We start from the raw sequence: 27,655 nt of genomic DNA, 5'->3' as shown, positions 1-27,655 counted from the left end.
ATCTAATTAAACACACTCAGTGGCATCATTCAAGTTGCAGTTTTTAAACCTTTTGGAATCATAGTCCTCTTTCACAATCTGGTTTTGTTGCAATTTTTTTTGCAGTGAGCATGTATTACTTTAAATCAGAAATGGAGATTTACACTTGAAAATGTACCTGAATCTGAAAAATGGTGGCCAAAGGAACCAGATTTCAGTGTAGAAAATGGTTTTTGTTTATTAGCAACTGCTGTACCATTCCCAGCTCAGTCAGCTGGGCGGCAGGGGACCCGCGTGCTCATCTTAAAACCCCGCAACGAAGAATGTGGCTTTATTTACAGTCAATGACTCAATAGCGTCAAAAATTGGACCAAAGGATTAAGACTGAATCTTTGAGCCATTTTGAAAAACTAAAAGAAGGTATATGCTCCCCGGGACTCAAAGAGATATTTGCAAACCCGTGTTCCTAGCAGCATGATTCACCATAGCTAAGGGGTGGAGGGTGGAAGGAACACTAGTGTCCATCAATGGACAAACAAAACGTTTGAATCTTGAGGACAGTATGTAGAGTGAGATAAACCTGACACAAAGAACAAATACTGCAAGGTTCCACTTAGATGAGGGACCCAAAGCAGTCAGCCTCAGAGACAGAAAACTGAACGATGTGGGGGAGGGGCCGTGGAGAAACTGGTTGATGGCTGTGGAATTTGTTTTGCCAGGTGACAAGAGTTCTGTGGATGGACGCACACCATGAATTTACTATATATCACTGAACTGTACACCAAAACACGGTTACAATGGTACATTTTGTGTTAGGTGCGTTTTATCAAAATTTTAAAAAGCATAATAAAAGCATTTTTAAAATTGTAATGTTTAATTTTCTCAAATATGGTAACTTAAGGCTTTGTCTGGCTAATCTACTGGGGCATCTTTAAGGGACTCTGGACCCAAACTGGCCTGAAATGGAATCACACGCTTGGACCTCACTGAGACCCTGCGTCAGGAGCCCACTCCAGGGGCGCCGCCAAGCACTCAGGCGGACTGGCCCTTTGCCTCAAGCACCGCCCCTGGTGGACAGATGCCCCCGCGCCCCGCCGCCCTCCTGCTCAGGGCCGCCCTCCTGCTCAGGGCTCCGCTCCGCACGAAGCCCCGCCCCTGGCTCCTCCTCCTCCTCTCATTGGCTCCCTCCACAGCCGGTGCAGAAGCAAAGGCACGCATCCTGTTGGCCTGCCTCCTGGGGGCCAGTTTAGGTGCGATGGGAATGTGGCCCAAGGTGACCAGTGGGGACAAGGGCTCAGTTGTGGAGAAGAGGCAAGGGCCACTCCCAGAAGAGAAACAGTCCATCTAAGAGGTGGGTGTAAGGACCCAGGGAGGAGGCAAAACAAGATTGGCGAAAACCCCAGGCTGTGGAGGCTGAGGGTGGCGGGGGACCCCTGGAGCTGGCTTCTTGGATGACTCTCCAGACAGACTGGCTTGTGAAGGGACATGACAACCAGGATGCACATTTCCTAAGTTGCACTAAACATGGATTCCTATTCCCAACAAACGTTAGTTTTCAGTACAAATGTGCAGGCTTCTCCGCCAAAACACTGACCTACCTGTGTGTATCTTACAATGGCTTGTGCAAAGCTCCACCACCAGCGGAGGTTGAATGAGCAGAACCTATAGGAATGTAGTCTATCCACGTCTCCCCTCCCACAGCTATGCCCCTCCCACAGCTATGCCCCTCCCACAGCTATGCCCCTCCCACAGCTGTGCCCGCCCACAACTATGCCCCGCCCACAACTATGCCCCGCCCACAGCTATGCCAACAGCGCCTATCCCATTTGCCCGGAGCAGCCAGGGGCCAAGGCTGGAAGTGGCCCATGATGCTGGCTGCAGTGACCCTCAGGGAGGGAGCCCAGGCTGTGTCTCCCTGTCCTGACAAATTACTTGTCCTTACCACCCACGCTGTGGCAGCCCAGGCGACTGCCACACATGGAGAGAAGATGTCACACAGTCTGTGGCAGATATCAGAACCAAAGGCAACTATCCTGGCAGTCAGACAAGTCTACCTCTACCACCAGAGCCAACAGCAAAAAGGTGAGATCACGATTACTCACTCTGGACTTTGATTCCAGTCTGTTCTACTTTTTAAATCTATGTACAATAATCTCATCATAAGTAAATAAATAAATAAAGCTATTCATGTCACTCAGTGATTCTATTCAATTCTTGACTTGAATTGAAGAATTCTAGAAATTCAAGAACTGGCACCCAACGTCTCGCGAACGTCACCCAGAAAGGAGTGCCAATCTTCCTTCTTTCTTGGATTTTCTCCTGCCACATGGCTGCAGGAAGCCCTTGGACATCACCTGCGTTTCTTTCAGGTCTTTTAAGGCTGTTGTATTCCGCACCAGGAGCATATACAACAGGAAAGGAATTCTCCAGTGCCCAAAAGTGACAGTCTGCCAGGCAAGGGACTAGGACCGGCAGCACAAATTACACTTTAAAATTACAGATTCAGCTGTGCAATAGCTGTTTGTACTCTAAGACAGTGCGAGTGGGGGAAAGAACAAAAACCACTCACAAAATATCACTCAAAGGGGGCACAGATCGAGTGCATCTTTCTCCAGTGTTCCTTACCGATTTAAGCTGGGTTTTTTTTACCGATTTAAGCTGTTTTTTTTCCTCAACCTTCCAATTTTGATTCCTGACTCTTCTATCACATCATAAATCAAGCAGAAGCCTGGGTGCAAGAAACCATGTAAATACACATAACATGTCGTTCTGGAAGGTTCTCATTTTCATCAACCTTACACGCATTAGTCTAAGAGCACTGAGACTGAAGACAGAAATCCAGGTCGCAGCCCAAAAGTGTCCCTCACTCAAACTGCATTCTCAAAAAGGCAATTTTAGGAGGTAAATAGATACCAGCGAGTCTTTATTACCCCCATTCAATGTTAAACACTCTGATTCTGTGTATTGAACTCCAAATATTTAAAATCCATGCACGTAGCCAATGTCTTTCTTCATTCAACAAATAACCACTGAGCACCAAGTATGTACTTCCAGGCACTGGAAGGACAGATGTTGACAAAACAGACAAGATCCCCGCCACCTGAACATCTGAGGTGACAAGCTTTGGAGGAGTGTGGCGCTCAATAAAAAGTGACGAGGAAGGATATGAAACTTCTCTAACTACCACTGGGAAAACAACTGCCCCCACGAAGGAGCTGAATCCTGCTCCAACTCAGTGACAGCGAGTGGGGACGTTGAGGGGGAAGCCCCCTGTAAGAGAGTGGGCTCCTCGCGGAAAGGAGTCACCTCAGCCTCCAGGAGGGGCCCCCCCGAGACCGGATGTCTTATGAGAGATTAGGGATGAATGGGGGGTGAATTTCCACAGATGGAGAGAAGCTCAGCGGAGTTAAGGAAGGGCCCAGGACACTATCCCAGGGGCCAGAAACGCCCAGGATGGTTGTGCCCACGACTTGGCAGACAGAGGAAGTTTAAAACCAGATCTCTGTTTACAGGCACGACAGTCAAGTAGAGGGCACTTAGCTCTAAGAAGTGCCCGATTTCCAAGGCGTCAGGATGGGGAAAGTCATTCCAGGAGAACGGACCACGGATTCCAAGAAATGGCACATCTCCCAGAGCTGAAATGCCCAGGAGAGAGGGGCTGGCTTTCCAGGATGAGGATGGAATCAGGGTTTAACCGGAAAGATGGGAGGCTCAGGAAGTGGCAGCAGGGGCCCTGGTGATCTAGGTCTGTGCCCTGGAGCCTGTGTGATGGGCAGGGATCACCTGGGGGCCTAGTGCGGGAAGCCAGGTTGCATTGGTTCTGAATGCACGTCTGTGGAGGCTGGTCAGGAAATGAACAAAGCGCTTCAGTGAGGGCTTATAATTCTTACGATAATTCTTTTTCAACTAAGAGAAATAACAGCATGGGTATAAGTGGTACTTTCTGAATAATGGCCCAGGAGACATGATGCTCATGGAGACTATCCCAGAATCCAGGTGTGATGGACACGGATTCTCACAGTCAGGCACAGACGGAGCAGTTCCACAGGCTGGACCTGTGAGTGAGAGGAGGGTTCATTCGCTCGCTCTCTCTCAATAAAACATTGCATTTATTAATAAGGATACACAATACCTTCAATTTCTTGAGCATCAGAAAAGGAAATCACATAACTCAAGCTGTTTCTGACCTTATCAAACCAGGCCAGGAGGCATGTTTACAGACTCCTGATGAAGAAACTGAGGCACAGTCTCTCAGCTACCAAGCTGTCGAGACCAACCTGGGGCCATCCAATTCCAAAGGCGGACGTGTGGCTTCCTTCTTACAGTTTAGTTTTCTTTATTTTTTCCTCACCACGCTTGAGTTTCTAGAAGGCTGGAACATGGTCACCTCTGATTCATCATCTCATTTCACACCTGGCACACAGTAGGTACTCAGTAAAAGTTGAATACGTGGAAAATGGAGTCACCAGCCACCATAAATCAAACTGTAGAATTTTCCAAACAGTCAGACAGCCAGGCAGAGTTCCCAAACTCTCCAGAGGCTGCTGACTCGTCAGTCCTGTAGCTCCTTGGAAAAAGGCCACAGGGCAGGTTACACACAGGCCACAGGGTGAATAAATGCCAGATTGTCTACTTCCAACAAGGGATGGCTGGTGTCCAGGAAGGAGGACGGTCCTGGCACAGGCGGCTCTGTGCAGGAAGCATTACCTAGCAGGCCAGACCTGTGCCGGGAGCCTACCCCAGCTTGTCAGGCCTACCTGGCTGTCCCTGAGGCTGCAGGAACCACAGACGGATCCAGTTCTGTCTCTACCCCAGAAGCGCAGGCACCACCACCTCCCTTTGGGGCATCTCCACAGTGAGAACCCCTCTCCCTTTGTGTATGCTCTCTCCCCCACGTGTGGGGGCCTTACAGGACGTGGCTGAGCCCCCCAGAGAAGACAGCACCTCGTACATCACCTCCTCGCCTTCACGCCCACATGGCGTCCATGAAATGAGTCTGCTGCCCTCCCTCCCAGGTGGCAGCAGCTTCACGCCGCCAAGATCAATCTCTCTTCAGATTTGTGCCCTGATGCTGAGCTCTCCCCACCTTAGCACAGAAGGGGTGTCGCTTGGGTGGATTGCAGGCACCACCCTGGGGAGGATTCCATTTCCAGCAGGAGGGTGGAAAAAAGGGTGTGTGTGTGTCCCAAGTCACGGACCACCACTCCTGTCTCCTGTCCCCAAGAAGCACAGACACTCAGCCCTGGGATTTATTTCCTTTAACAAGCACCCCTTGTCTGCTATGCCGAATGCACTGGAGCTGGCCCAAGAGAGCGATGGGAAGGAGGAAGCGTGGGGGAGGGGCGGCCAGATCCCAGAGTCACCAGGGCACCTCAGGTGACGCCTGGGGCACGCTTGGGAGCTAACTGCTGTCATGTCCATTCAACAACTTAGAAAACCAAAGCTCAGGGAGGTTAAAATACATGGAGCCTCCATTCCTGCCCGGCGTGTCTAAAAACGCCAATATCCTTTTAGGTTTCCCCAAAGATTGGAAACAAAAGCATGATCTCAAGGAATCTAGAAATAAATTGCAAAGACAGACACGCCCTTGCCATGCGATGAAACAAAGCACAGTGTGAGCCGTTTTTGGGGTGATGTAGAAGGCCTCAGGGGAATCCCGAGAAGGCAGCTATTAATGGGCGGGGGAGGGGAAGGGACATCCAGGAGGGGGCCCGGGCACCTGAGTTAGGACCAGAAGAAGGGGTAGGATGTAAACATACAGAAGCAGCTAAAGGTGTTACTGGTGAGGGTGCCCATAGGCCAAGGTAGGGAAGTAAAAAATTAAATAGTACGTTCCAGAAAAGCAAGTACTCTATGAGCCCAGGGCCCTGGTGACATGCGTATACGTGAAACGTGAGAACCTGGAAGGAACACTGAGGCCTCACCACGTGGGCCCCTGACCCTACTCCCTGCAGCTTGTAGTTCATCCTGTAGCAACAGAAGGACCCAAAAGTGTCTGAGAAAGACAGTGAGGTTCCCAGACTGGATTTTAAGAAAAAAACTCTGGCAGTCACAAAGAATGGCCAAAAGAGGCAATCGTAGGGAAAACAGAAGGAAACTGGTGTCATTCAGTGCTCCAAGTAGGCGGGAACCATCTTGCTCTGATGCAGAAGACCCCCGGCTTTGTGTCAGTGGCTGGAGTTCACTACGTCAAGCCCTTAAACAGGAAGTGTTCATTATGCAAAGGTACTTTCAGCCATTTGACACACAAGTAGGTTAGGCCGACTAGGCTGAGTTTCCAAATATACATTTAAAATCTACCCACCCACAGAGATGGAAGGAGGAACAACCTGTGTCCGCATCTCCTCTAGTCCATGTCCCCACCCTCGAAAAGGTCAGGACTATTATTAAAGCCTTTCTTGGTCAGAACTAAATCCAGAGCTGGACGGGTGTCGGTTACCAGTCCCTGGAATGTTCTAAGGGAAATAGCAGAGGGGGGTGGGGGCCACCAGGCAGGCTTCTGGCTCTAACACTGGGCGCCCAGTGACTGAACTCCACGGAAACGTCCGCTCCTCTGAGAATAGCTGACAGGATTAACCAGCCAGGTGCTGCCCACAGGCAAGGAACCACGAGTTTTGAGAACCGACCTGGAGACGGGATGAACTCATGCTGGGTAGATAACCTCCGCCATGTTAGCGAATGTGACATTCACCTTGTTAAAGATTCTGAAGGCAGTTGTACATTCTGTCCCGTAGGACAAAGGGTTACCTTTCCTCACGGAAAACCTCTAGCTTGAGATTTTCCTTTGGGTAGAGAGTTTAAAATTACATAAGAAAAATAACTCATCCCCCCAAAAATCTACCTGGAATGGCTGCTGAATTGTGGCCTAGCAGAATCAGTAAATTTAGGTGAAAAATACAACATTAGATTTTAGGAGACAGCATATTCTGATTTTTTTTACCTAAGGGAAATATAAAGACAATCTTTTATCACTGACCTGCATAATAAATTATATTTAAATTGTACCCTGGAAATTCTAAAAGGCGTTTAGAACTTCTTTTGACAAAAAGATGCCTATGATATGTGGCCAATAAGTTAGAAAGGACTCACTATTGTGTCCCCTGGGCTTGGTGTAGCCTCGGCAAGCAACAGGCATTTGTTGAATGAATGAATGAATGAATGAAAGAAACAGGAAAACTACAGAGCAAGAGGATTAAAAAACCAACGCACCAGAAATACAGGCCTCACGGAGGAAAGCCCTCCTTTGAACGGCAAGCATCCTGACAGCTCAAGAACACAGGAATGGTGAATGGGCGCAATTATCTGCTAAGAGGACACCGCCCCAATGGCGTGAGCTGTCAGAGCATCAGGGAAGTGGGGACCCAGAGGACCCGAGACCTGAGAAATTACAGAGGATGACAACGGGTGGTTCAGTTCTACTCCCAGCGAGAACTGAGACGGGCGAGGTCCATGGTTCGCCCAATACCAGGAAAGAGCGAGAGAGTCGGTGCCTCAGTGCTTTTCCTGCACCCACCTTCCTCGTGAAGACAAGTAATTTTCCAAGTGGAAAAGGTGCACTAAGCACAGTAGAAAGGAAACTGTGGTCCAGGATGGGGAGGTGGTCCAGGGGGTCCGAGCCACTTGGCTGCTTTCGAGGACAAGGAAAGCTGGAACCTCAGGCTGAGCCACTGAAATGCTTGAAGACTCGAGAGGACAGGAGCTTGTGAGTGGACTTGATAAGGACAGAGGGCTGATCCAGCGGCTGGACAGCACGGCGGTGAGAGGCACAGACGCTGATGCCCCAGCCGGGTCAGAGCCAGCGCTCCCGGTCACCTGTGTGACCTGGGCAGCGTCCTGGCCTGTGTGCCCACCGCAGAGCACAGTCAGGTGGAGCCAGCGGGTGAACAGGGGACGCTTTTGACAGGTTAAAAACCCGTTTTTACAAGCGGGAAGTTGCCTAAACATGTAAGAAACAGAGGACAGAGGCAGGACTCAGGATGCATCTCCTCACGGACTGTAACACTCTCACTTACACCGCAGCTGCGGAAGACTCGTTTAATGACATGGGCACGTGCCACCGCCCAGTGTGCCAGCCGTGCCTCTGGTGTCCCTTACAGCGCAAAGAATGTGGGTACAGTGACCTTGTGGCAAAAGGAACACAGATGATTTTTCTCCTAGCTTTGCTGCATCTCAACCCTCATAAAAGATGGTTGTGCATGGGGGCAGGGTAAGAGAAATCAAAATTATAAACTTGTCACCGATACCCAACCAGAGGCCACTATTCATTACTAGTCAGGATTTTGTTGAGCATTTCAGAAAAAAATAATCTTTAGAAGACAGCATAGTTTCACTACGAGGAAATGATACTAAGAAAATAAAGTGTGTGTGTGTGTGTGAGTGTGAGTGTGAGTGGTGTGGGCTATTGAAGACATTCTCATGGATACAACACTACAAGATGAAGTGGATGACAGGGCATCAGTGGACCAGTGTACACTTGGCTCAGAATCAGTCGAAGCCACACTGTCCCCTCAGCTGACATCCTCTGGGTCCCCATCCCTCACCCTGATGCTCCCGAGGCCCCGTACGTGGCACTGCAGGAAGGGAAGGGCTTTGTTCGTGGGTCTTCACCTTTGCTCACCTGGAGCTACCAGGACCTCCCACGTGGGGCTTAGAGGCAGAAACTCAGGACTTTTCCGGAACCTGCAAGTGTATTTATGGCATGTGAGTTCAGGAATTCATTAAATAATAATTGATTAAATACAACTATGGACAAGGCATTAGAGCAGAACCTTCAAAGAGAAGTAAAACATGGTTCTTACTCACAAGAAGTATAGGTCCTCAGGGGACAGAGGGAAAACATGACACACAAAGTAACAGGTAGGGTAGTTTGTGCCCATAGGCGCATGTGAGACGTTCCCCTACGTTATCTCAGAATGTGAATCTGCATGGACTTGGCTTCGGTTCCCGCTTTACCGCTGTCTAACCTCTCTGTGACTTCTGGGCAGGTTATCTCTCTGCCTCGGTTTCCCTATCCGTAGCTCAGACGACTAAGTGGGAAGACACAAGACACGCAGGGGCCTTTAGCATGGACTCCAAGTTATCACCATCGTCCCTATTATTGTTCACAATAATTACGCAAGATGGAGATTCCAAACTGCAAAGTGGCTACTAACTTGCCCATTGTCATGGGTCACAGCTAGAAGAGCCGACAGAGGAGAAGACCGCCGGCCTAAAGCCTGGCCACCCCCAACATCTGATGACACCCACACTGGCTCCCTACAGGGGAGAACCAAAACAGAACCATCTTTCTGCATCCATCTCACCATCCCTATTAACTCATGTTCTTGTCCAATTTTGGCCTTTTCCACTTGGCAGATGGACTATCCAGTGTGTTGTCGGGGCTTGTAAAATTCCACACCCTTTCTCGACACTTCCAGTTACTGGAAAGGAAAGCATCCCACCAAACAGAGGTCTGCACATTGCAACTGCATGCTAATAACCAACACCTTTAGCTTAAAGAAACCCAAGAGAAGAAACGAAAGCCAGGAAAGGGCTGTGACCTGCTGGACGGGGCTGTGACAGGCCAGGGTCTGGAAGGCATCCTGGATTCAGGGACCAAAGGCTGGAGCTGGGCGTCTGCACCCAAGCCAATGCATCGCGGGCAGTTTCTGAACACGTGTCAGGAGGTTTCTCCGTGGTGTTCACACAGCCCCGCTCTGCCCGGATGGGTCCTGATGAAATGCGCCTGCAGGCGACACTGGTGACTTTCACGCAAGGACCTGACACCTCTTTCCACTCCTTGGGGCACCTTTGCTCAGCTGTGCTGTGGTGAGAGCACAGCCGACAGCTCCGCCTCCACGGTGAGCAACAGCAACCATCAGAAACAATGGGTTTCAAAATCACAAATCTCGACAATTTCACATCTCCAAAATATTGTCAAGAAAACGCGACCCCTGGAACTGGCGCATCCTCAAGCAATTTCACTTCTAAGGATATTCACAAGGGAAGGAGAAGTAGGGGCTCACACAGACATCTGCAACACCCCTGCTCACCAAGCATTATGCATGGCCGCCAAGAGGAGGAAGCAACCCAGTGCACACTGACGGATGAATGGATAAACAAGACGTGGTATATACGTGCAATGGAAGATGATTCAGCCAAAAAAGGAATGAAATTCTGACGCATGCTGCAACCAGGATGAACCTTGAAAACATTATGCTGAGTGAAATAAGCCAGACACAGAAGGACACATATTATATGATTCCACTTCCATGAGGTAACTAACTAGAACAGGCAAATGCAGAGACAGAGTAGAACAGAGGTTACCAGGAGCTGGGGGGAATTATTGCTTAACGGGTACAGAGTTTCTCTTCGGGGTGATAAAGTTTCTGAAAGAGATAGTGGTGATAACTGCTCCACACTGCGGAATACAATGCACGCCACTGAATTGCACACTTCAAATGATTAATTTTATGTTATGTATATTTTACCATAATAAAAACATACTTTTAAAGAACTGTGAAGAGCAATTCCAGCTATTACAAAACCACCCCCTTACAAAGGAAAATGTGTCCCTTCCCACAGTGTGCGGCTAGGAACGGCGTGAGGGATTTTTTTGCAACTGCCACACCAAAGTAAGCTGCTTACACTAGGAACGAACTAATAAAAAGGAGAGTGATAAATCCTCTTTGTCAGAGGGAAGAATGGGTCAAGGAAAGTCACAGCAGATCTTTTATTCCGAACATCAGGACCCTTGCAAAGAGCCAGCCAGCTCTACATTAAACCCATCCACACACCTAAGGTCTGGGGCCAGAGCAACTGAGGGTGCCATGAAAATTAAGGAAGGAAGGAAGGAAGGAAGGAAAGAACAGCACTGTCTCTTTGGCAAAGGCCCCTTGTGTTGAAGTTCCTGTCAGGCACAAATACGGTAAGGGAAGGCCCGGAGACCTGGGGAGGAGGGCACCCCAGCCTGCTCACTGCAGACGCCCGGGGCTGTGGGGACCACCGAGGAGAGATGAACGGGTGGCACCTGGACACACTGCAGGATGGACCTGTGCCTTTCTGCTCCTGATCACAGAGCTCACTGGCTCCCTCCCTTTCCAGCTGAGTCGGTTTCCACGTTTTCCATGTGAAATAAGGGTCCAGCACAAACATGAAATGTCCACCTTTTCTGCTCACTGCCTGCTCACGCTTTCTGCCACTTTTTCCAATTTGATTGTTCCTCTTATTTATAGGATTTTTAAAAATACACTGAGGATACTAGTATTCTGCCTGGTACGTGCATTGTGAATATTTCTTTGAGGCTGAAGTGTGCCTGGTAGTTTGTTAAATGTTGTCACGTTCGCACAGATATGTGGATTCGTAATGTAGCACAGCTATCATGTTTCCTTCGCGGTTGTTAAGTCTTATTTGGGAAATTCTTCGCCTGAGAGCAAAGATTCTCACTTCTCCTTATTCAACAAAATAAAAAGCATTTTGTTTTTCACTTTCCGTGATTTAGTTGACCTGACATTGATGACTGTGGATAGTATGTGGCAGAGGCCCAGTCCTCCCGCCCCCACAGGAATGGTCACGTGTGCCCAGGGCTCCGCCGTGACTTCTCTGTGTTGCACTGGGTTCACGTGGGTCTCACTGTGGGTTGTTCACTCTGGTCCTTTGGCCAATTTGTCTGTCCTTGGACCAGTAACATGCCTTCTTACTTGGGATGCCTCACATGACGGCTTGTTGTGGAAAAGTGCAGAGCGCCCCTCAGACACCCTGCTCTGCTTCCCACCTGCCCCGGCTGCTCCTGGGTCCCCTTCATTTTAAAGTGAGGAATCACTGGTCAAGTCACACCGAAACGCTTCGACATTGGGTTGCACCTGCATTAAATGGAAAGCTCAACCTCTACACCTTCACTGTGTAAGTCTTCTGATTTGTGGTCACAGAACACCTCCCCACATCATCAAGTCTCTTCTCAGTCCTGTAGCAACATCTTACGATGTCAGGTCATACAGCTGCACCAACTCCCGGAGCCCTTTTTAATTTTTGTGATTATTGTAAGTGGGATTTCTTTTTTGCATTACGCGTCCTGATCAGTTTCTACCGTTACATGCAATACTATACATTTTATTTGTTGATGACACATCGTATCTGCCAGCCTGCAGAACCCATTCATTTTAGAAGTTTGTCTGTATATCTGTGTGGATTTTCTAGGTGGATAATACTATCATTTGCAGGGAGGCAGACTCCTGTTCTCCTTTCACTGTTTGTGCTTCTGTCTCTTTGCTTGTTTCATCACTCTGGCTAACACCTGCGGTGACAGTGGGCAATCCTGTGTGATTCCCGAAGTCCATCGCAGGCGATGGATGGAGGCTGACCGTTCTGACAAATATACTTTAAACACGTTACGGAAGTTTCTTTTCAGTATACTGTTTTTTAAAGAGTTTTATTGTAATTGTTTGTTTCGTATTATATGAGTGGAGAAATGTATTAAATATTCTGTCTCTAATGATCTTTTTTTCTTTAATCTTTTAACATGTTAAATGCATTCATAGTCTAATGATGGTAAAGCATCCTTGCATTATTAAAATAAATCCAACTTGGTTATAACATTTGTTGGTTTTGTGTTTTATTTAATATAAACGGCTAAATTCGATTCATTAATGTTTTATAGATGTTTTGGTTGCATATTAACATGGGAAATAGGCCTATATTTAGACTTCTTGTACGATCTCTTGCAAAGATAAAAATCATTACAAAGTGAGTGGGAGAGCGCCGCCCTCAACCTCTCTGTAGAAAGAGAAAAATCATTTGTCTCTTGAAGGTTTTGTGACACTCATCTGCAAAGCTCCCTGAACATTTCTCAGGGGGCGGGACTGAACTGACAGAATTCTTCCAGAACTGTGTCTTTATTAAGATTTCTCCAAGAGTCATTTATGTTTTGTCTTGTTTTTCTCTTTCAACTATTCTTCTTTATTTCTTCAGAATTCTCTACCTAAAACTTTTGAGTGTTCCTTATACTTCTCAGAAGCTGTCTTTTCCATCATGTCATATAATAGTTAATTCACATTACATGGAAGAAATATTCTTGGTTTTCTTAGGTAATCTCTAGGTTACTTCTTCTTTCAAATGGCTCCAGGTTTCTTCCTTTTTTAAAGATGTTGTTTGTTTAGCTCAGTTTTAAGTTTAGAACAAAGTTGAGAGGAAGGTACAGAGATTTCCCATGTACCCCCCCCACACACACATGCATTACCTCCCCCTTGTCAACATCACTCACCAGATGGGACATTTATGACCAAGGATGAACCTACATGGACACATCATCGTCACCCAAAGTCCACAGTTGACCTTAGGGTTCACTCTTGGTGTTGGACATTCTAAGGGTTTGGACAAGTATATAATAACATACGTCCATCATTATAATATCATATAAAGTATTTTCACTGCCCTAAATCTCCTCTGTGCCCCACTAATCATCTGTCCCCCAACCCCCACCCCTGGCCACCAGCAATCTTTTCACTGTCTCATGGTTCTGCCTCTTCATACAGCTGGAACCACACAGTGTGCAGCCTTTTCAGGTTGGCTTTTGTCACTCACTCATATGCACTTAGGATGCCTCCATGTCTTTCTGGCTCGATAGCTCTTTTTAGCGCTAAATAATATTCCACCGTTTGGATGGACCACAGTTTGTTTATCCATCACTTACTAAAGGGTTTCTGGGTGGCTTCCAAGTTTGGGCAATTATGAATAGAGCTGCTATAAACATCCGTGTGCAGGTTTTTGTGTGGACAAAAGTTTTCCACTCCTCTGGGTAAATATCAAGGAGCATGATTGCTGGATTATATGGGTAAGACAATGTTTATTTTTGTAAGAAACTGCCAAACTGTCTTCCAAAGTGGCAGCACCATTGTGCATTCCCACCGACAATGAATGAGAGTTCCTGTTGCTCCACGTCCTGGCCGGCACCTGGTGTTGCAATTTTTTTTTTTTTTTTTAATTTCTGCAATACATCATCCATTTCCCTCATATTTGCACCTTTATTAGCACAAACTTGTTCACGGTTTCCTTGTTTTATTTTTTTTAACTCTCGGATGTGCTTTTCTTGTGGTTTTCCTGTGACTCTTTCTTTGTCTGGAGTGTCTGTGCTAGAGGTTTGTGGTTTGGGTGGATTTTACAAAAGACTGGCTTTTGATTTTGTTCCTGTCAATCGATACTTTCATCATTTCAATAATTTTTTATCTTCGTTTTTGTAATTACTTCCCCATTCCTTAAAATTACTCAATTTTCATTTCTCTAATTCAACTTTTCTTTTAAAACTTAGACATTTAGTCTTAACTACCATTGTGTCAGCATTCTATAACTTTCTACCTGTAGCACGTTCATTTTCTCATTCATTTCTAAACAACTGATATTTTCCTTGTGAGTTCCTCTTTAACCCATGAGCAAAGTAGGGAGTATGTTAAAGTTTCCACACATATTTACGTTTTGTTTTGAGCTTTTTCTGTTGACTTCTGATTTAATCACACTGGGTCAAAGACCGTGGCTTGCATGAAATAGATTGCTTAAAATTTAGTGCAACTTTCCATATATGGTCAACTTTTTACAAAGCGACACAGATTTTAGAAAAGAATCAAGAGTCTGTGTGCTGTGTGCAGGGTCTACGTATTTCTGCTAATCCGGGCCGTCTGGTCCTGCTCCCGCTTTCTGTGGAGGCTCCTCCTCCTGCCTTATTTTCTACTTTCTGTCTGACATCCTTTTTTCCCTTCACATCTTGTTTTTCTTCCTTTTCTGCTGAGGTTGCTTGTGTGTATAAAATATAGATTCCCTTCCAGCTTCTCCTGCTCGGTTAGAAACTATAAATTAAATGCATATTCTTTTAATAATTACAGTCAACATTTTAGCTGCACCTTATATTTTAAAACACACAACTAAGCGTAGTTTTTCCCCATGTACTCTCAAGTTACATTCTGCTCTCCCCACTGGGGTCTTATTATGATTTAACCACTCACTGAACAAACCCCATTCTCCAAAGACACACACACACACACACACACACACACACACACACACACACACTCCCAGTGTGTCATTGTCCAAAGTTTCAGCTTAACTTTCTTTACAGTTCATATGGCATTAAACTGCCGACACGACGGCCCCTCTGCTCTCCACGGCTGATCACACTCATTCACAGTTCTCCCTCCTGAAGCACAACCTCTAACAACTCCCTCAGTGACGGCTGCCGGCAACCAGTTTTCTCAATTTGGGCCCAGGAAAGACAAAAAACAAAACCACTTCATTTTGCTTTCAGTAGCTGTCGGTGTAAAATTCTAGATGGACAGGTGGTCGCCTCAGCACTCGGGAAATCCTGCAGGACCTCGGGGCTTCGGCTGTGCCCGAGTCAGCTGTCTGTCCCTGTGCTGGAGAATCTGCTTTTCCCTCCCTGCAGATTTCCTCTGTGTCTTCTGTTTTCTGGAACAGTGCTAAATGCTTTCAGATGTGAATTCATCTTCGTTTTTCCTTTTAGTTTTCTGAGTACAGTACGGGGAGTGTCTCTGTCCCACTCTGCCCAGTTCTCAGGTAGCATCTCTTCAGCGACCCCGCCGTGCCCTCCGTCCCTCTCTCCTCAAGGCTGTGCATGTGTCTGCGTCTACTGACCCATTCGTGTTTTCCCATGTCTCTCTGTGCTGGAGGGAGGTGACTCCAGCTCATGAATTCTCTGTAGACTGAAGTTTTAAATGCCAGTAACTAAATATTTCCTTTCCAAAATTTCTAAGGGACTCTTTCTCACTCCCACCTGTTCTTACTTCATTTCTCCCCACTGTGTATCCTAGTTTCTTGTTCTCTTTTACAGACATTATTCTGTCATTCATCTCCCTGAGCATTACAAACACACTTTGTCAGACTTATCTTTACTGTGTATGTAAACTGGCATCTGTTGACTCTGCTAGCTGTATTTCATGGTAGGGGAATGCATTACATGCCTGGGAATGCAGGTTTGCAGACTCATTTGGGGTGGCTGTGCTTTGTTCTCCCTTCCCGCCTTCCCGCCCCTCCCCCCGTAAGCTAGTGGAGCAGGGCCAGGGGCTGCGGCCTGATGGAGTGGTGTGAGGCAGAGGCCTGCGACAGCTGTGCCCGGCTGCCTGGCTGGGGGCTCACGCACACTGCTTCCCAGGGTCTCAGGAGCAGGGCTGCTCCACCCCAGCTCCTGGCTACACATACTGGCCCAAACTGCCTTCAGTGCTGCCCTTGGACCTACAGCCCGGTGGGCACCGGCACTGGCTCTGCTCACTGCTCTATGGACGTGTCTGTCCTGTGTCCAGGCCAGGCTGAGTCCTTCGGCCTCACTGTTTTATACGCTCTGTGTGCAGAGTTACTGGGGACTGCAGGGAAGGTGTCAGCATGGTGGGTGTGCTCAAAGCATGACCTCCCTGGGAAGCCGAGTTTGCCGTGACGGCAGGCGGTGCATTCCTTAGGCCCCCCCTTTAGGTGCTGGGGCTTGTCACGCCAGCTTCAGGCACCTGCTGTGTAGCTCCTTACGGAAGGAGACTCAGCTCCCGTTCACACAAGGAAGGCCCGTCCCTCCTGTGCCACAAGGCCCCCAAGGGAACCACCCGCATACTGTGATGTGCATGTGACATTTGAATGTACGACTTACAGACATGAGGGGGTGAGCGGGAAGCTAAGTGTGAAAAGTCCTCTCAGGGTGATTTTTTTCTAACTTCTGATTGAAGTATTAACAACAATTTCATATGACCATTACTACCAACACTTAGATTGTTTCCATTTAAACGAGACCACTGGTAAGCAGTGAAATGTCATACATTAAGATTTTCCTAGGTTTCAAAGCCAATATTAACAAATCAGTCCTCTTTCCCTTGCGTCATCTCATTTGAAAGTTTTCTAAGTGATGACCCTAAAATTATGCCTGACACACAAAACCCTCACTTGCTCTTACCAAAGTACATTCTCTGGTACCTGAGAAAACTTCTCTTGGACTTCATGGTCAGCTCCCAGCTTTTATTTCTGATAAATTTCACCCTTTCTCATTATGCAACTTAAAAATTTAATTATTCTAATCCCTGCCAGTTCAAACCCTTTAATTTCTTGTACTTCAACTCTCCAACAATCCAAGCAGCCAGCCTTGTGCATTTCCCCTGTTCCATCTCATGACCAGAGGCAAGTTCCCTTCTCGGGTCTCCATCCTACATCACAGCTTGCATTCATGACACCCAATTTCCTAACCCTTGACCCTTTTGGTCTCATTCCTCTCTTTCCCACGATGGCCCATCAGAAATTAACTAGAAGGGATAGAAGGGACCATAGAAAGGTAGAGAATTACCAAGGGTACCCATGTAAAACTAGGCTAAGTGCAGATACAAACATGCCAAGATCAAGAGACGGTCACCCTGGAGGAGCTCTCCATATACCCCATCAAGATGCCTTTCAGGGGAATCCGGGGTGGACTCGTACGAAATCAATTTTAAAGTTTTGCTCCCTGGAGTCAGTTCACTACAAGGAGAAGGTGCCAAAAAACTGTGTACACATTTTCAGAAAGGAAATAACTGTATTAACATTGTAATACTCAATGGATACTGGTAACAAATGATGAACACAAGTCACGTGTACACATTTTTTTAGCACCCCTGGTATATGAAGATCCCAACCCAAGTATTTTTTCTCTATTTCAGAATTTGGTTTCCTTCCAGGGGAAAAAAGTGAGAATCTTCTTATATGAGTAACAAAAACAATTTCTTAAAACACGAAGTCCTAGCATTGTTGCAAAGCTGAAGTTGGGTGGGACGGCATCTGGGTCACCATGTTGTTGTCACCCGTTACCTTGGTGATTCTTGAGCCGGTCGGCCTGGGCTGGGAAGCTGGGTGCTGCCAGGTCTCCTGGGTCCTGAGCAGATGCCTGCTCTCCCTGGTCCTAGGGAGACAGGAACAGAAGGTTCTGGTCAAAAGATGCATTTCACATTTGTCTACGACGTCCACCATCCCCAGCGCTTCCTTCCCTCCTCACTCCCCACTTTCTTTCCACATCTTTGCCTTTTTTGTTTTAAATGACAGTTGTTCAAAATATGCTGTAACGGAGAAGTTAATCATGAAAAGGGGCAACCCGCTTGGCATGGGAGTTGGAAGAGAAGTCACTCCTGGTTTTATGGCTAAATTCCTCTCTCTGAGTAGCAATTCAAGAAGTATTGTCAACTGTTAGATTTGAGCAACAAATATAAATAATTAGCATTCCACAGAGCACATGGCTTTTCCATAATGATTACTGTACTCAAGCCTCCCCCACAACCCCCTCCCTTCCCAACCGTCTGTTACCTGGAGCAGATATACCCAGAGGCTGTTTATTACTGGCCCCCTCCAAAGGCAGAAAGAGTTCAGTGGCATTTTTCAGACATCAGGGTGAGGATGGAAATTTTAGGCAAAAGTTATAACAATATGATGACCAAGCCCACAACTCTAGAAAAATATCTCCATGGGATTATAATCAAGCCAATGAAAGATTCATCAAAATGTGGGAAAGCAAAGTGGGCCTTCTGATATCGATGCACTGAATATTAATAACTAAATATTAGCAGTGATTCACTCGGGCTGCAGAGATACAGACTTTCTCTTACATATTGAAGAAATCTTTGAGATGTTTGTAATGCACATGTATTACCTCCGTAATTAGAAAGATTTTAGAACTGTACCAAAAGTATAAGGACTGCAAGGGAAATCTACCATTAATACTAATAATACGTTGTGTGGACAAAGAAGGGGCCCCATGCGAAAGCTGACAAGCTCAGGAGCCTGCGTGGACGGCCTTATAAGAGACCGAAAGTAACCCCAGAGGATGGTCTGAACATACAAATTCCTAACTAAAAGCGGTTGTGGCCGGCAGTCACGTAGGCCTGTAGCTTCCCTGACAAAGGTCACTCTTTACCTTAAGTAAGTCTATCTTTTGTCTTTGTGCATCTAAGATAACATGCCCTTGGAATGTCAGAGTAATCTCCTTTCCTAGACCCCTCAGGGCACAGCCCAGGCCCCAGAGCACACCACCGCAGAACTCCTGGCTGTTACCTTGTCCCCCCCAAACCATCTCTGCGATGTAAATGTGAATTACTAACTGTCCCATGCCCACCAGTGTAACAGCAGTGTGTGTCCCTCCATTTTACTTTATATCCAATCCCAGAGATTGCCCAGTCTTGCTTTGTCCCAACCCCTTAGTCTACCACCCATGGATTCCATGTACTCCCCCTTAGTCTCCTCCCTTGATTCTAACGTATAAAATAAGCTGCCAAACTGCCCTTCTCCAGAGCATTTTCTCAATCTGTTGAGATTTTGCTTCCCGGCAATCTTTGTTAGTTTGGCTCAAAGAAACTCATTCAAGTTCTCTACAGGTTTGGACGGTTCTTAATTAGATGAGTGTCATAAACAAAGCACACAGTTGACCATCAGCAACCCTGTCCCTGCCGTTGCACAGGGGCCTGCCACACGCATGTGTGCCACATGACAGCTGACTGCCAGGGTGGGACCTCGTCATCCACATGAGGACAATAAGGCAAGGAAATGTTCCCCCCTGTCACCCAGCCAGGGAAGGGGCAGCCCTAGGACAGACACCCAGGTCGCCGGCTTCAGAGCCCACGCTTCTTCCCACCCAGGCTGCCCAAGAAACTCATTTCAAAAAGTTGCTTGGTGGCCTACATGCTCCCCAGAGAGTGGCTTCCGTGTCAGAGCCTTTGCCTGTTGGCGGGTAGAGAGGGATGGCAGGACTCTGCTTCGCCGGGAGACCACAGCCTGCGGTAAACAGGTGTGGGTCTGGTGGGGAGCTGGGGACAGAGTCCAGACAGGCCAGGCACCCACTTCTGCCACTTAGGAGGAGGAAGGAAGTGGCTGGCAGCCGCATTCACGCCTTCCTGGGGAACTCAAATGAAGCCCTATGGCCCCAGGTGTTTTCACAGTCTTCTGGTTGCTCTCCTTGCATAAGAAATAGCTTCTTTTTGTTTTTAATCATAGATGTAATACTTGCTAATCATGAAAAATTCAGATATCAAAATAAAGTATAAAGAAACCATTCAAAGGAACCTGTAGACTCTCACCCAGGGATGCTGTCCTATCAGGTTGGGTCTGTGCTTTCAGGGAGGAAACAAAAATGCACACACACTGTGTGTATATGTGTGCAGTGTCTGAATTATTTATGGAGAGTACACCTGGTATCGTTGAATCACGTGGGGGTTACACGTGATCCTGATTTTTTTTTTTAAATGGAACCATAACCATGTGACACATATAATTGTGTTTTAATCTATCTTTCTGGAATTTTCCATGGCAACAATCTCCATCAGCATTTCCGGAGCCCTAGCATACTCCATAAAGTAGATGTGTAACACCAGGTTTCTGTCATCAAGGCCCCATCGGTGCACATACAGGTTGTCAAGAATATAAGTTTTTGATGAGGAGAGAGGACAGAGATTGGTTGGGAGGTGGAAGGAATGCCACCAAGAACCCCGCCAAGGTGTTTGCACCTGGAGCTAGGTGATGGAGGCTACTGAAGAAGGTGGTACCCCAGCCCCCAAATTTAGTGGGATCTCCCAAACTGGGTTTCCCTATCTAGTCTCCACAGCCCCACAGCCAAAGTTTGTCCATCCAATGTTTCTTCTACCACCTCAGAGAAACATTTCCCTCTTTTAAAACAACCTGTTTAATGTTTTGGAAGTGTGGACCAGATATAAAATAAAAATTCGCTAAATCCTATGACAGTAGGGTAACTTCTTAGCATTCTCGTTCATGGACTTGACACTGTTGAAATCATATGGCATGAACACTTTTGTGCTTTGCTTTTTCTCCTCCAATTAACACTGTAAGAGGTTATTGTAAAACCTTGGTAAATATTTTTCAGATTCTAAACTGCTCTAGGGAGACGCTTTCAGTCATTTGCAAATTTCAGAGAGCATCAATAATGATCGAATAAAGACCTTTGTGCATAAAACTTTGTACACATTTCTGATTATTCACTTACGATCCCTAGAAGCAGAATAAGTAGACCAAAGGTCACCTGTGTATTTTTAAGAGTCGAGATACATACTGTCAACCTGTTCACACAGTTTTACTCTTCCACCCCAAATAGAGGAGAATTGCCCATTTCATAATATCTGGGGTGGCCAGGACAGTGACTGACTTTTCTGGAATTTCTGTCTTGCCAATCCCCGAGGTGAGCAGTGGCCTCGCCCTGTGGCTTTCACAAGCAGGTCTTACATACCGAGGCTGCACATTTTTTCATCTGCTCATTAGCTCTTTGTCCTTGTTCCCTTGGACTCTCCTGACAGACCTGCTGGATGAGTGCCTGAGGGCACTTTCCAGTCACCTCTGTGAGGGGCCACAGCCCCCCACTCAGGCTCTGCAGGTAACTGGACTCGCTGAGTCACTGGCCATTTGTAACATGGGTTCAGTAACCCCTCAGGGATTGCTGGGTGGGGGTTTATAATGTGAAGCACAAAGCAAGGCCTAACTTGGTGGGAACCCCCAAACTGCTCCCTAATTCCCCCAGGATGAGCTCTTTCTGTGGTAGGAAATGGAGTTTGGTCATATTTGTAATAAATACTTTCCCACTTTGTCTGTCTCTAGATTTAATTATATTTTTGATTCTCAGAGGTTTAAGTCAACGCAGTTGAGTTTACTGAAATTTTCTTTTTGGGTCATAATTTTAAACCTGATAACTGCCTTTACCCTCTGTGAAGAAGACTAAAAACCATCCATTCATGTTTTATTCTAATTTCTTGTTCAACTCAATGCATCACCCTCTCAACTCTCCGACGTTTATTTGGGCGAACAGGAAGAGATGAGACTATGAGTTGATACCCCACCCCCACCCCCAATGGTGACCAGTTCGCTCAGGCCCGTTTCACACCCCATCTTCGCATCTGGAAGGTCCCACTGATCACACATTACGCCCCTACTTACACATATGTCTGTTTCTCGTCAGCCTGCTCATCGGTCAAACAGATCTGTGCCTTCTCACTCATCCCTGGGCCAACGCCCCACATTTCCCACCCTCATAGTTTGCCAACATGTTTATCGTCAGCAGACCCAAGTTCCTCAGACATTTCCTCCAAGGGAACTTCAGAATAGTTTCATAGTTTGCTTAAGTTATTAAAACTCCTCATCTGGAATATTTACTTAGAAATACATGGGTGATTACCACCCATTACCAATACGAGCATTGATACTGGGTCATCTGATTGAAATCAGATCCCACCGACACTGGTTTATCTAAACAAAGAAGCTGTCTTCCCCACATATTTCAAAGGGTGGGGGACATGCCTGCAGGCGCCCCGAGCAAGGCCTCTCTGGGGATGGACGTGCCCTGTGAGTACACATGCACCCTTGGTGTCTCCTGTGCAAGCTCAGGTCTGACCCGCCATCCGGTCCACACACCACTTTCCCTGAGAACTCCTGTCAGCATTGACAAGCAAACCAGACCCCCTTGAGACAGTTATTTAGAAGGCAAGCAACTTTCAAACCTAATTTAAGGCAACCCTGTCTAAACAGCACTGCCACATTTAGCAAACAAAAATATGGGATGTCCAGGGAAACTTGAATTTCAGATAAACCAATAATTTAATTTCTTTGGTGCAAGTATATCCCAAATATTGCATGAGACTTCTCCTATAAATATTTCTGTGGTTTATCTAAATTTATTTTTGTGGTTTATCTAAACTCAATTGGGCACCCTATACTTCACCTGGCAGCTCTATACCTAAAGGACTGTCCCAATCTGATAGGTTTGCACGACAAACCATAGCAGTGAGAACAAAATCTCAACAATAGGCTCATCTGTTCATTATGTAAAACTCCCAGGTCGAAGAAGAAATGTACTTTTTAGAAGCTTCAGACAAGAATTCTGTTACCTTGAAAAAGCAGGAAAGATGAAACAACATGAAAAATGGTGCCGTTTGTAAAATGAAGCCAAAACACAACAGCAGCGGGGAGAAGCTAGCCCCTACGGCACAGAACACAGAAAACCCTCCTGTCCACTCTAGAAAGTCAGGGACAAATGTCCGTCTGCTCTTCAAAGGCAACAATGCACTTTGCCAGACGCGGGGTAATAGCAGCTGGGGCGAGAGGAAAAGCTTGTCACTGTGCTGGCTTGATGTCCTCTCAGGGCTAGTGTTTGTCTGGGGGGTTTCCTGTTCCACGTTAGGGTCAGGATGACATGTGGCCTGGCGGTGGCCCTGGGCCAGTGCTCCAAGCCCCCTCCTCTGCAGGAGGCCGGGGACTGGAAGGGAAGTGAGGCTTCGCCCCGAAGGCGGCTGCCAGCAGCTAACGCCGTCTAAACCAGAGCCCTCATTACCCTGCTGCTGCTTCTAAAGAAGGGGCAGCGGTGAAGCCCCTTAATTAGAGCTGCGAGGGTCACCTGGACTCCCAAACCCAGATGGCTTTAGAAGTACTTTCCGAAGTGGCCTGTGCTGTGTTCTCGTTGGAGCTGCGCTCTGCTGCAGGGGCGGCTCGGCCAGCAGCCTGGTCCCTGGGCTCTGCAGGAGAGGGTGGGCCAAGGGCCTAGTTCTCCAGCTCAGCAGTGCTGTTCCTCTGGAACGTTCCTTCATGAACCACACCCAGGGGTTGCAGGAATGTCCTGGCCTTGAGCCTTTAGGCCTCTTTTGGGCCCCAGGCAGGAACATCAGCTCTGCTAGCTCTTGAGCCCTGCAAGTTCCTCCCGCCCAGGAGTACACCCGCTGCCCACTGCGGGGCCTCTGACCACGTAGGCTGGCGGCTCCACTGTCTCCCCACTCCACTGACAAGGAACCCAGCTTGTAGAGATTACATATACGCGACTCAAGCCCGGGACTGGACTCTGGCGGGCCCTGAGGGGAGCAGAGCTTGCCACCCTAAAATACACCTTTTGGGATATCGATGATCTTAACCTATTACTTTTGAGAAACAAACGTCTCAAAAACAAACAAACAAACAAACAAACAAACAGCAAAACCTTTGCTTTTCCCTTCACTGCCTAAGAGAATTTAGACAGAGGACCTGCTCCAGAAGGGAGGGACCGTCACAGGTAAGCATGTTTAACACAAACAAGGTGAGAGAGTCAGGGAGGACCCACCGAGGCCCCTCGGGTCAGAGTCCTCTCTGTGTCTCATTGTTAAAGATGCCCCAGCAAACATTGATTCACCAAACATGTGCTTTTCCATCTCCATGTCAATTGCCTCCCTGCCCTTTCAAGTCCCAATCCCCCCCTCTCGCCTTAGCTCAAGGTGACACATAAGCCTCAGGTGTCCAGTGTGTGTCCTTGAGTCCCATCGTCTTATGGAACCCCCGTATGTACATACGTGATAAACTTGGTCATTGTTCCCTGTTAATCTGCCTCGTGTTAACCTGGTTATTAGTCCAGCCAGAAAACTTAGAAGAGCAGAAGATAAATTCTTTCTCCTCCCCCACAGCCTGGTGACAAGGCCTGAGCACCTGCCCACCAGGAGCGGGTGTCCAAGTGTGGTCAGCCCTGAGCAGCTCACTAGCCTCACCTAGAAGAACGTGTTTGAAATGCAGACTCCCAGGCCATTGCCCTGCCCAGTCCCGACTGCAGGCAGTGGGGCAGAGTCTGAGCTTTCCACCTGAAGTGAGTCACGCACATGGCCTGTTCCAGGGGCCGCCTTCCCGGCCCAGGTTTCCTCTACTTCAAACACACTGTTCACAGCCCGTGCACCTCCCTGTCCTGCGCTGCCTACGGATTCCTCACTATCTGGAATATTCTGTGTCCTGCCCTCTGTGCATGCCATCCACACATCCTCAAGCCCTAGCCCTGAAGCGGCCTCCTTCTGGAGCTTTCTCTGACAGCCCAGATGAAAACGGTCTCTTACCCCTCATTCTGCTGCCTTGCTACAACTCAAGGTGGGAAGTAAGGGGGTTGAGGGGATCGTGTGCACCCCTTCTCCTCTAGACACCAGGTCTACACTGATCCTCGTTCTCGGGCAGGGACACCTCTGATTCTGGGGGCGGCAGTGAGGGGTGAGGGTGGAGGCCCAGAGTGGAAGGACCACCACGGGTCACTGTCACCAGGACACACCCCTGCCCTGTCAGACCCCCCAGCAACACAAACTGTGCTTCCATGAAAAGCATCTCCACATGGCCTGGGCACAAAGAAGACAAGGGGCAGGTTTCCAGGGGTCAGTCGTCAGCTGGCACTTGTATTCTGTGGCAAGGAGAGCACCTAATAAATCCTGCCTCAGCTGGTTCTGAGCAGTACAAGAGAACCAAGGGAAGGGAACCTGCTGAAGAGACCAAAGAAGGTCCACTGAGCAGTAGGGACAGTTTCCTGCCCCAAAGAACAAACCCACGCACACCCTGCAGAACAGCTGTGGGAATTCTATGCGACAGGAGTGTAACAGTCAGCACAGCATTTGCCAGGTAACAAATGGGAATGCAGAGCTCAAGGCCAGACCCGAGGGTCAAATCCCAGGTCCCTACCTGCTAACTCGTCGTGTAACTTCAGAGAGCGCCCTGCACCTTGGTGCCCCCTGGGGCAGGATGGTGGCTTCATAGGTCGGTTTGTGGGTAAAATTAAAATGATGTAAATAAAGGGCTTGTCCAGGGATGAAAGTTACCTATTTTTCAGTGAACGGCACTAGCCACAGGGACGAGAAGGCTATACAAGGGATCTCTCTCCAGTGGTGTCACAGGGTCACAGGCTGTGCCCTCAGCCTTGCCTGGGGCACAGTCTTTTCAGGGAGCACAGAAGGCACCCTTCTCAAACAAATACCAAAGCCACAAAGAACAGAGTGAGGGGATCTGAAATGTCTTCGACCAGCGAGAACGAATGCGGGACCTAAACCTACAAGCTGAAATCTTAATGTGGATAAATTTAGATAGTACAGGTACACAGAACCAACCAAGCAACCAACCAAACAACAATGCATGAGCATGGTGTGGGGGAAATGGCTACATCCAGGGACAAAGTTTGAGGGGCTCTCCCAGCCCCCCAACCTTCCCTACAGCTGCTCTGGCCAACCCCGCTGTAAGGCTGGGAAAGATTTAGTAACATGGGATCCCACCCTCCAGGTCCCAGCCGCTCACGGGCCTTCCCCCGGGCCTTTCCCCACCAGGCAGCGCCTGCCCGCCCAGCAGAGTGGGCTGCCCAGTGAAATCACTGGACCCCCACCCCAGTTACCGCAGGAAGAAGCTTCTGGAGGTCAATGTGTGAAAGGCCATTGGGTTGGATTTTGTCATTTCACACAAGAACAGGTAACAGTGTCACGCAGATCCAAAGGCAAAGCCCGCTAAACTGCGAGTGCTGCCCTCGTGGAGAGTGACAGACTATGTCCTACGCTGCCTGTGTTTCCTGCAGTTCTAGAGCGGGGAGGCGTCCTCCTGTCAACTACTATATATAAGTTCCGTCTTCGCCCAATGCCCACTTCTGTCTATTGTATGCGTGTCTTGTTCTAGAAGTTTCAAACAGACACGGCCAGTTAGCTGACTAGGACTGCACGTTGGCCCTCCCACAGCTATACAGACGATTACTAATTTGTATTAAAAATGGATGTAAACATGGCAGGGTTTCTATGGCAATTTCTGGGGACCAGGCCCAGAGCTAGATAATTCTTGCTGCCTCGTTTAAGTTCTTTCTTTAATAGGTGCCGTTATGACCCCCCATTCTTACAGACGAGGAAAAAGGGAGGAAGGGGACTGGGCCAGGGCCCCACAGCTGACAGCCATAGAAGCCACAGGGGTGTGACGGAGAGCGCAGCTCTCCCCAGCACTGAGCTACGGGCCGCTTAGCTACCATCCTGTCATTCTACTAACCAATCCTGCAAATTCCTCAAACAGCAGAGAACTTGGTAAAAGCTGCAATGTCAGCACCCCACGTTTTGCCAGTTGCCAGGTCTGGAAAATTAGCCCCCCTCCACGGAAATAACACTCCTAACAAGCGAGCTGGGGCCACTTTTTGGCCAAAATGACACTGCTTGTTTAGATACAGCTCTTTGTGTCTAGCAAGAGTATAGGGAATAAGAGATTTATATCAAACTGACCCAAAAGCAAGTCACAAACTTGGCTTCACCTGTTTCCCATGACCTGCGATGAGAAAAAGGAAAGACTCACCATCGGCCTTCTTCTCACAGAGCGAGGGGAATGCTTTCTACTGATATCGTGTCAACAAAGGCTGCTGATTCTCACATGAAAATACCAGGACCGTCTTTCAGGAGAGTTCAACAAACTTTTCGCCAAAACAGGAAGATGCCGCGCTTGGCAGGGACAATGCTAGTATGTAGAAAAACCCCAGGTTTTCACTGAAATCTCAGTGTACCCAGGCACTAAGACCTAAAAAGACACAGACCGCCCCACGTGCTCCATCCTCAGGCACTTCTTTCGAGGTAACTACCTGCACAGGCCGCTGTTCCTGACTTTACCCGCAAAAGCGTATGACGTGCCTCTCGTTAATCCAATTACCTATTCCGTGACGTTGGGCGCACAAACACCCATGGCAGTTATTCGAGGGGGAGGGCAAATGCACTGGCCTTTCATTTTTTTAAACATCTTTCCTGATATGTAAGTTACACAACCTAAGTTTCATCTGTTGTAAGTGTACAATCCAAAGAATGTCAGTATAATTACAGGTTTCTCCAGCTATCGCCACAATCTGAATTTAGAACATTTCCATCATGCTACAAAGAAACCTCGTGCCCAGAGCCTGTCAATCTTGACGAATGGTTTTCCCAAAATAAAATGCCTT

The 27,655-nt window shown here is 47.7% G+C and overlaps 1 protein-coding gene across 3 annotated transcripts in view; it reads right to left on the bottom strand.

Annotated features, from left to right (window-relative positions):
* The window catches only part of GRB10 (growth factor receptor bound protein 10), a 127,098-nt gene that overhangs the window by 47,062 nt on the left and 52,381 nt on the right, over positions 1 to 27,655 (bottom strand). For all 3 annotated transcript variants that reach the window (XM_074341041.1, XM_074341040.1, XM_074341042.1), the window contains one exon: positions 17,776 to 17,866. In XM_074341041.1, coding sequence (XP_074197142.1) covers positions 17,776 to 17,866 — 91 coding nt within the window. The remainder of the gene's footprint in view (positions 1 to 17,775; positions 17,867 to 27,655) is intronic.

This window comes from Rhinolophus sinicus, linkage group LG09 (genome assembly GCF_036562045.2).
Source record: "Rhinolophus sinicus isolate RSC01 linkage group LG09, ASM3656204v1, whole genome shotgun sequence".
Lineage (NCBI taxonomy): Eukaryota > Metazoa > Chordata > Mammalia > Chiroptera > Rhinolophidae > Rhinolophus > Rhinolophus sinicus.
Note: the sequence above shows the minus strand (reverse complement) of the source record. Positions and strands in the feature narration are given on the sequence as shown.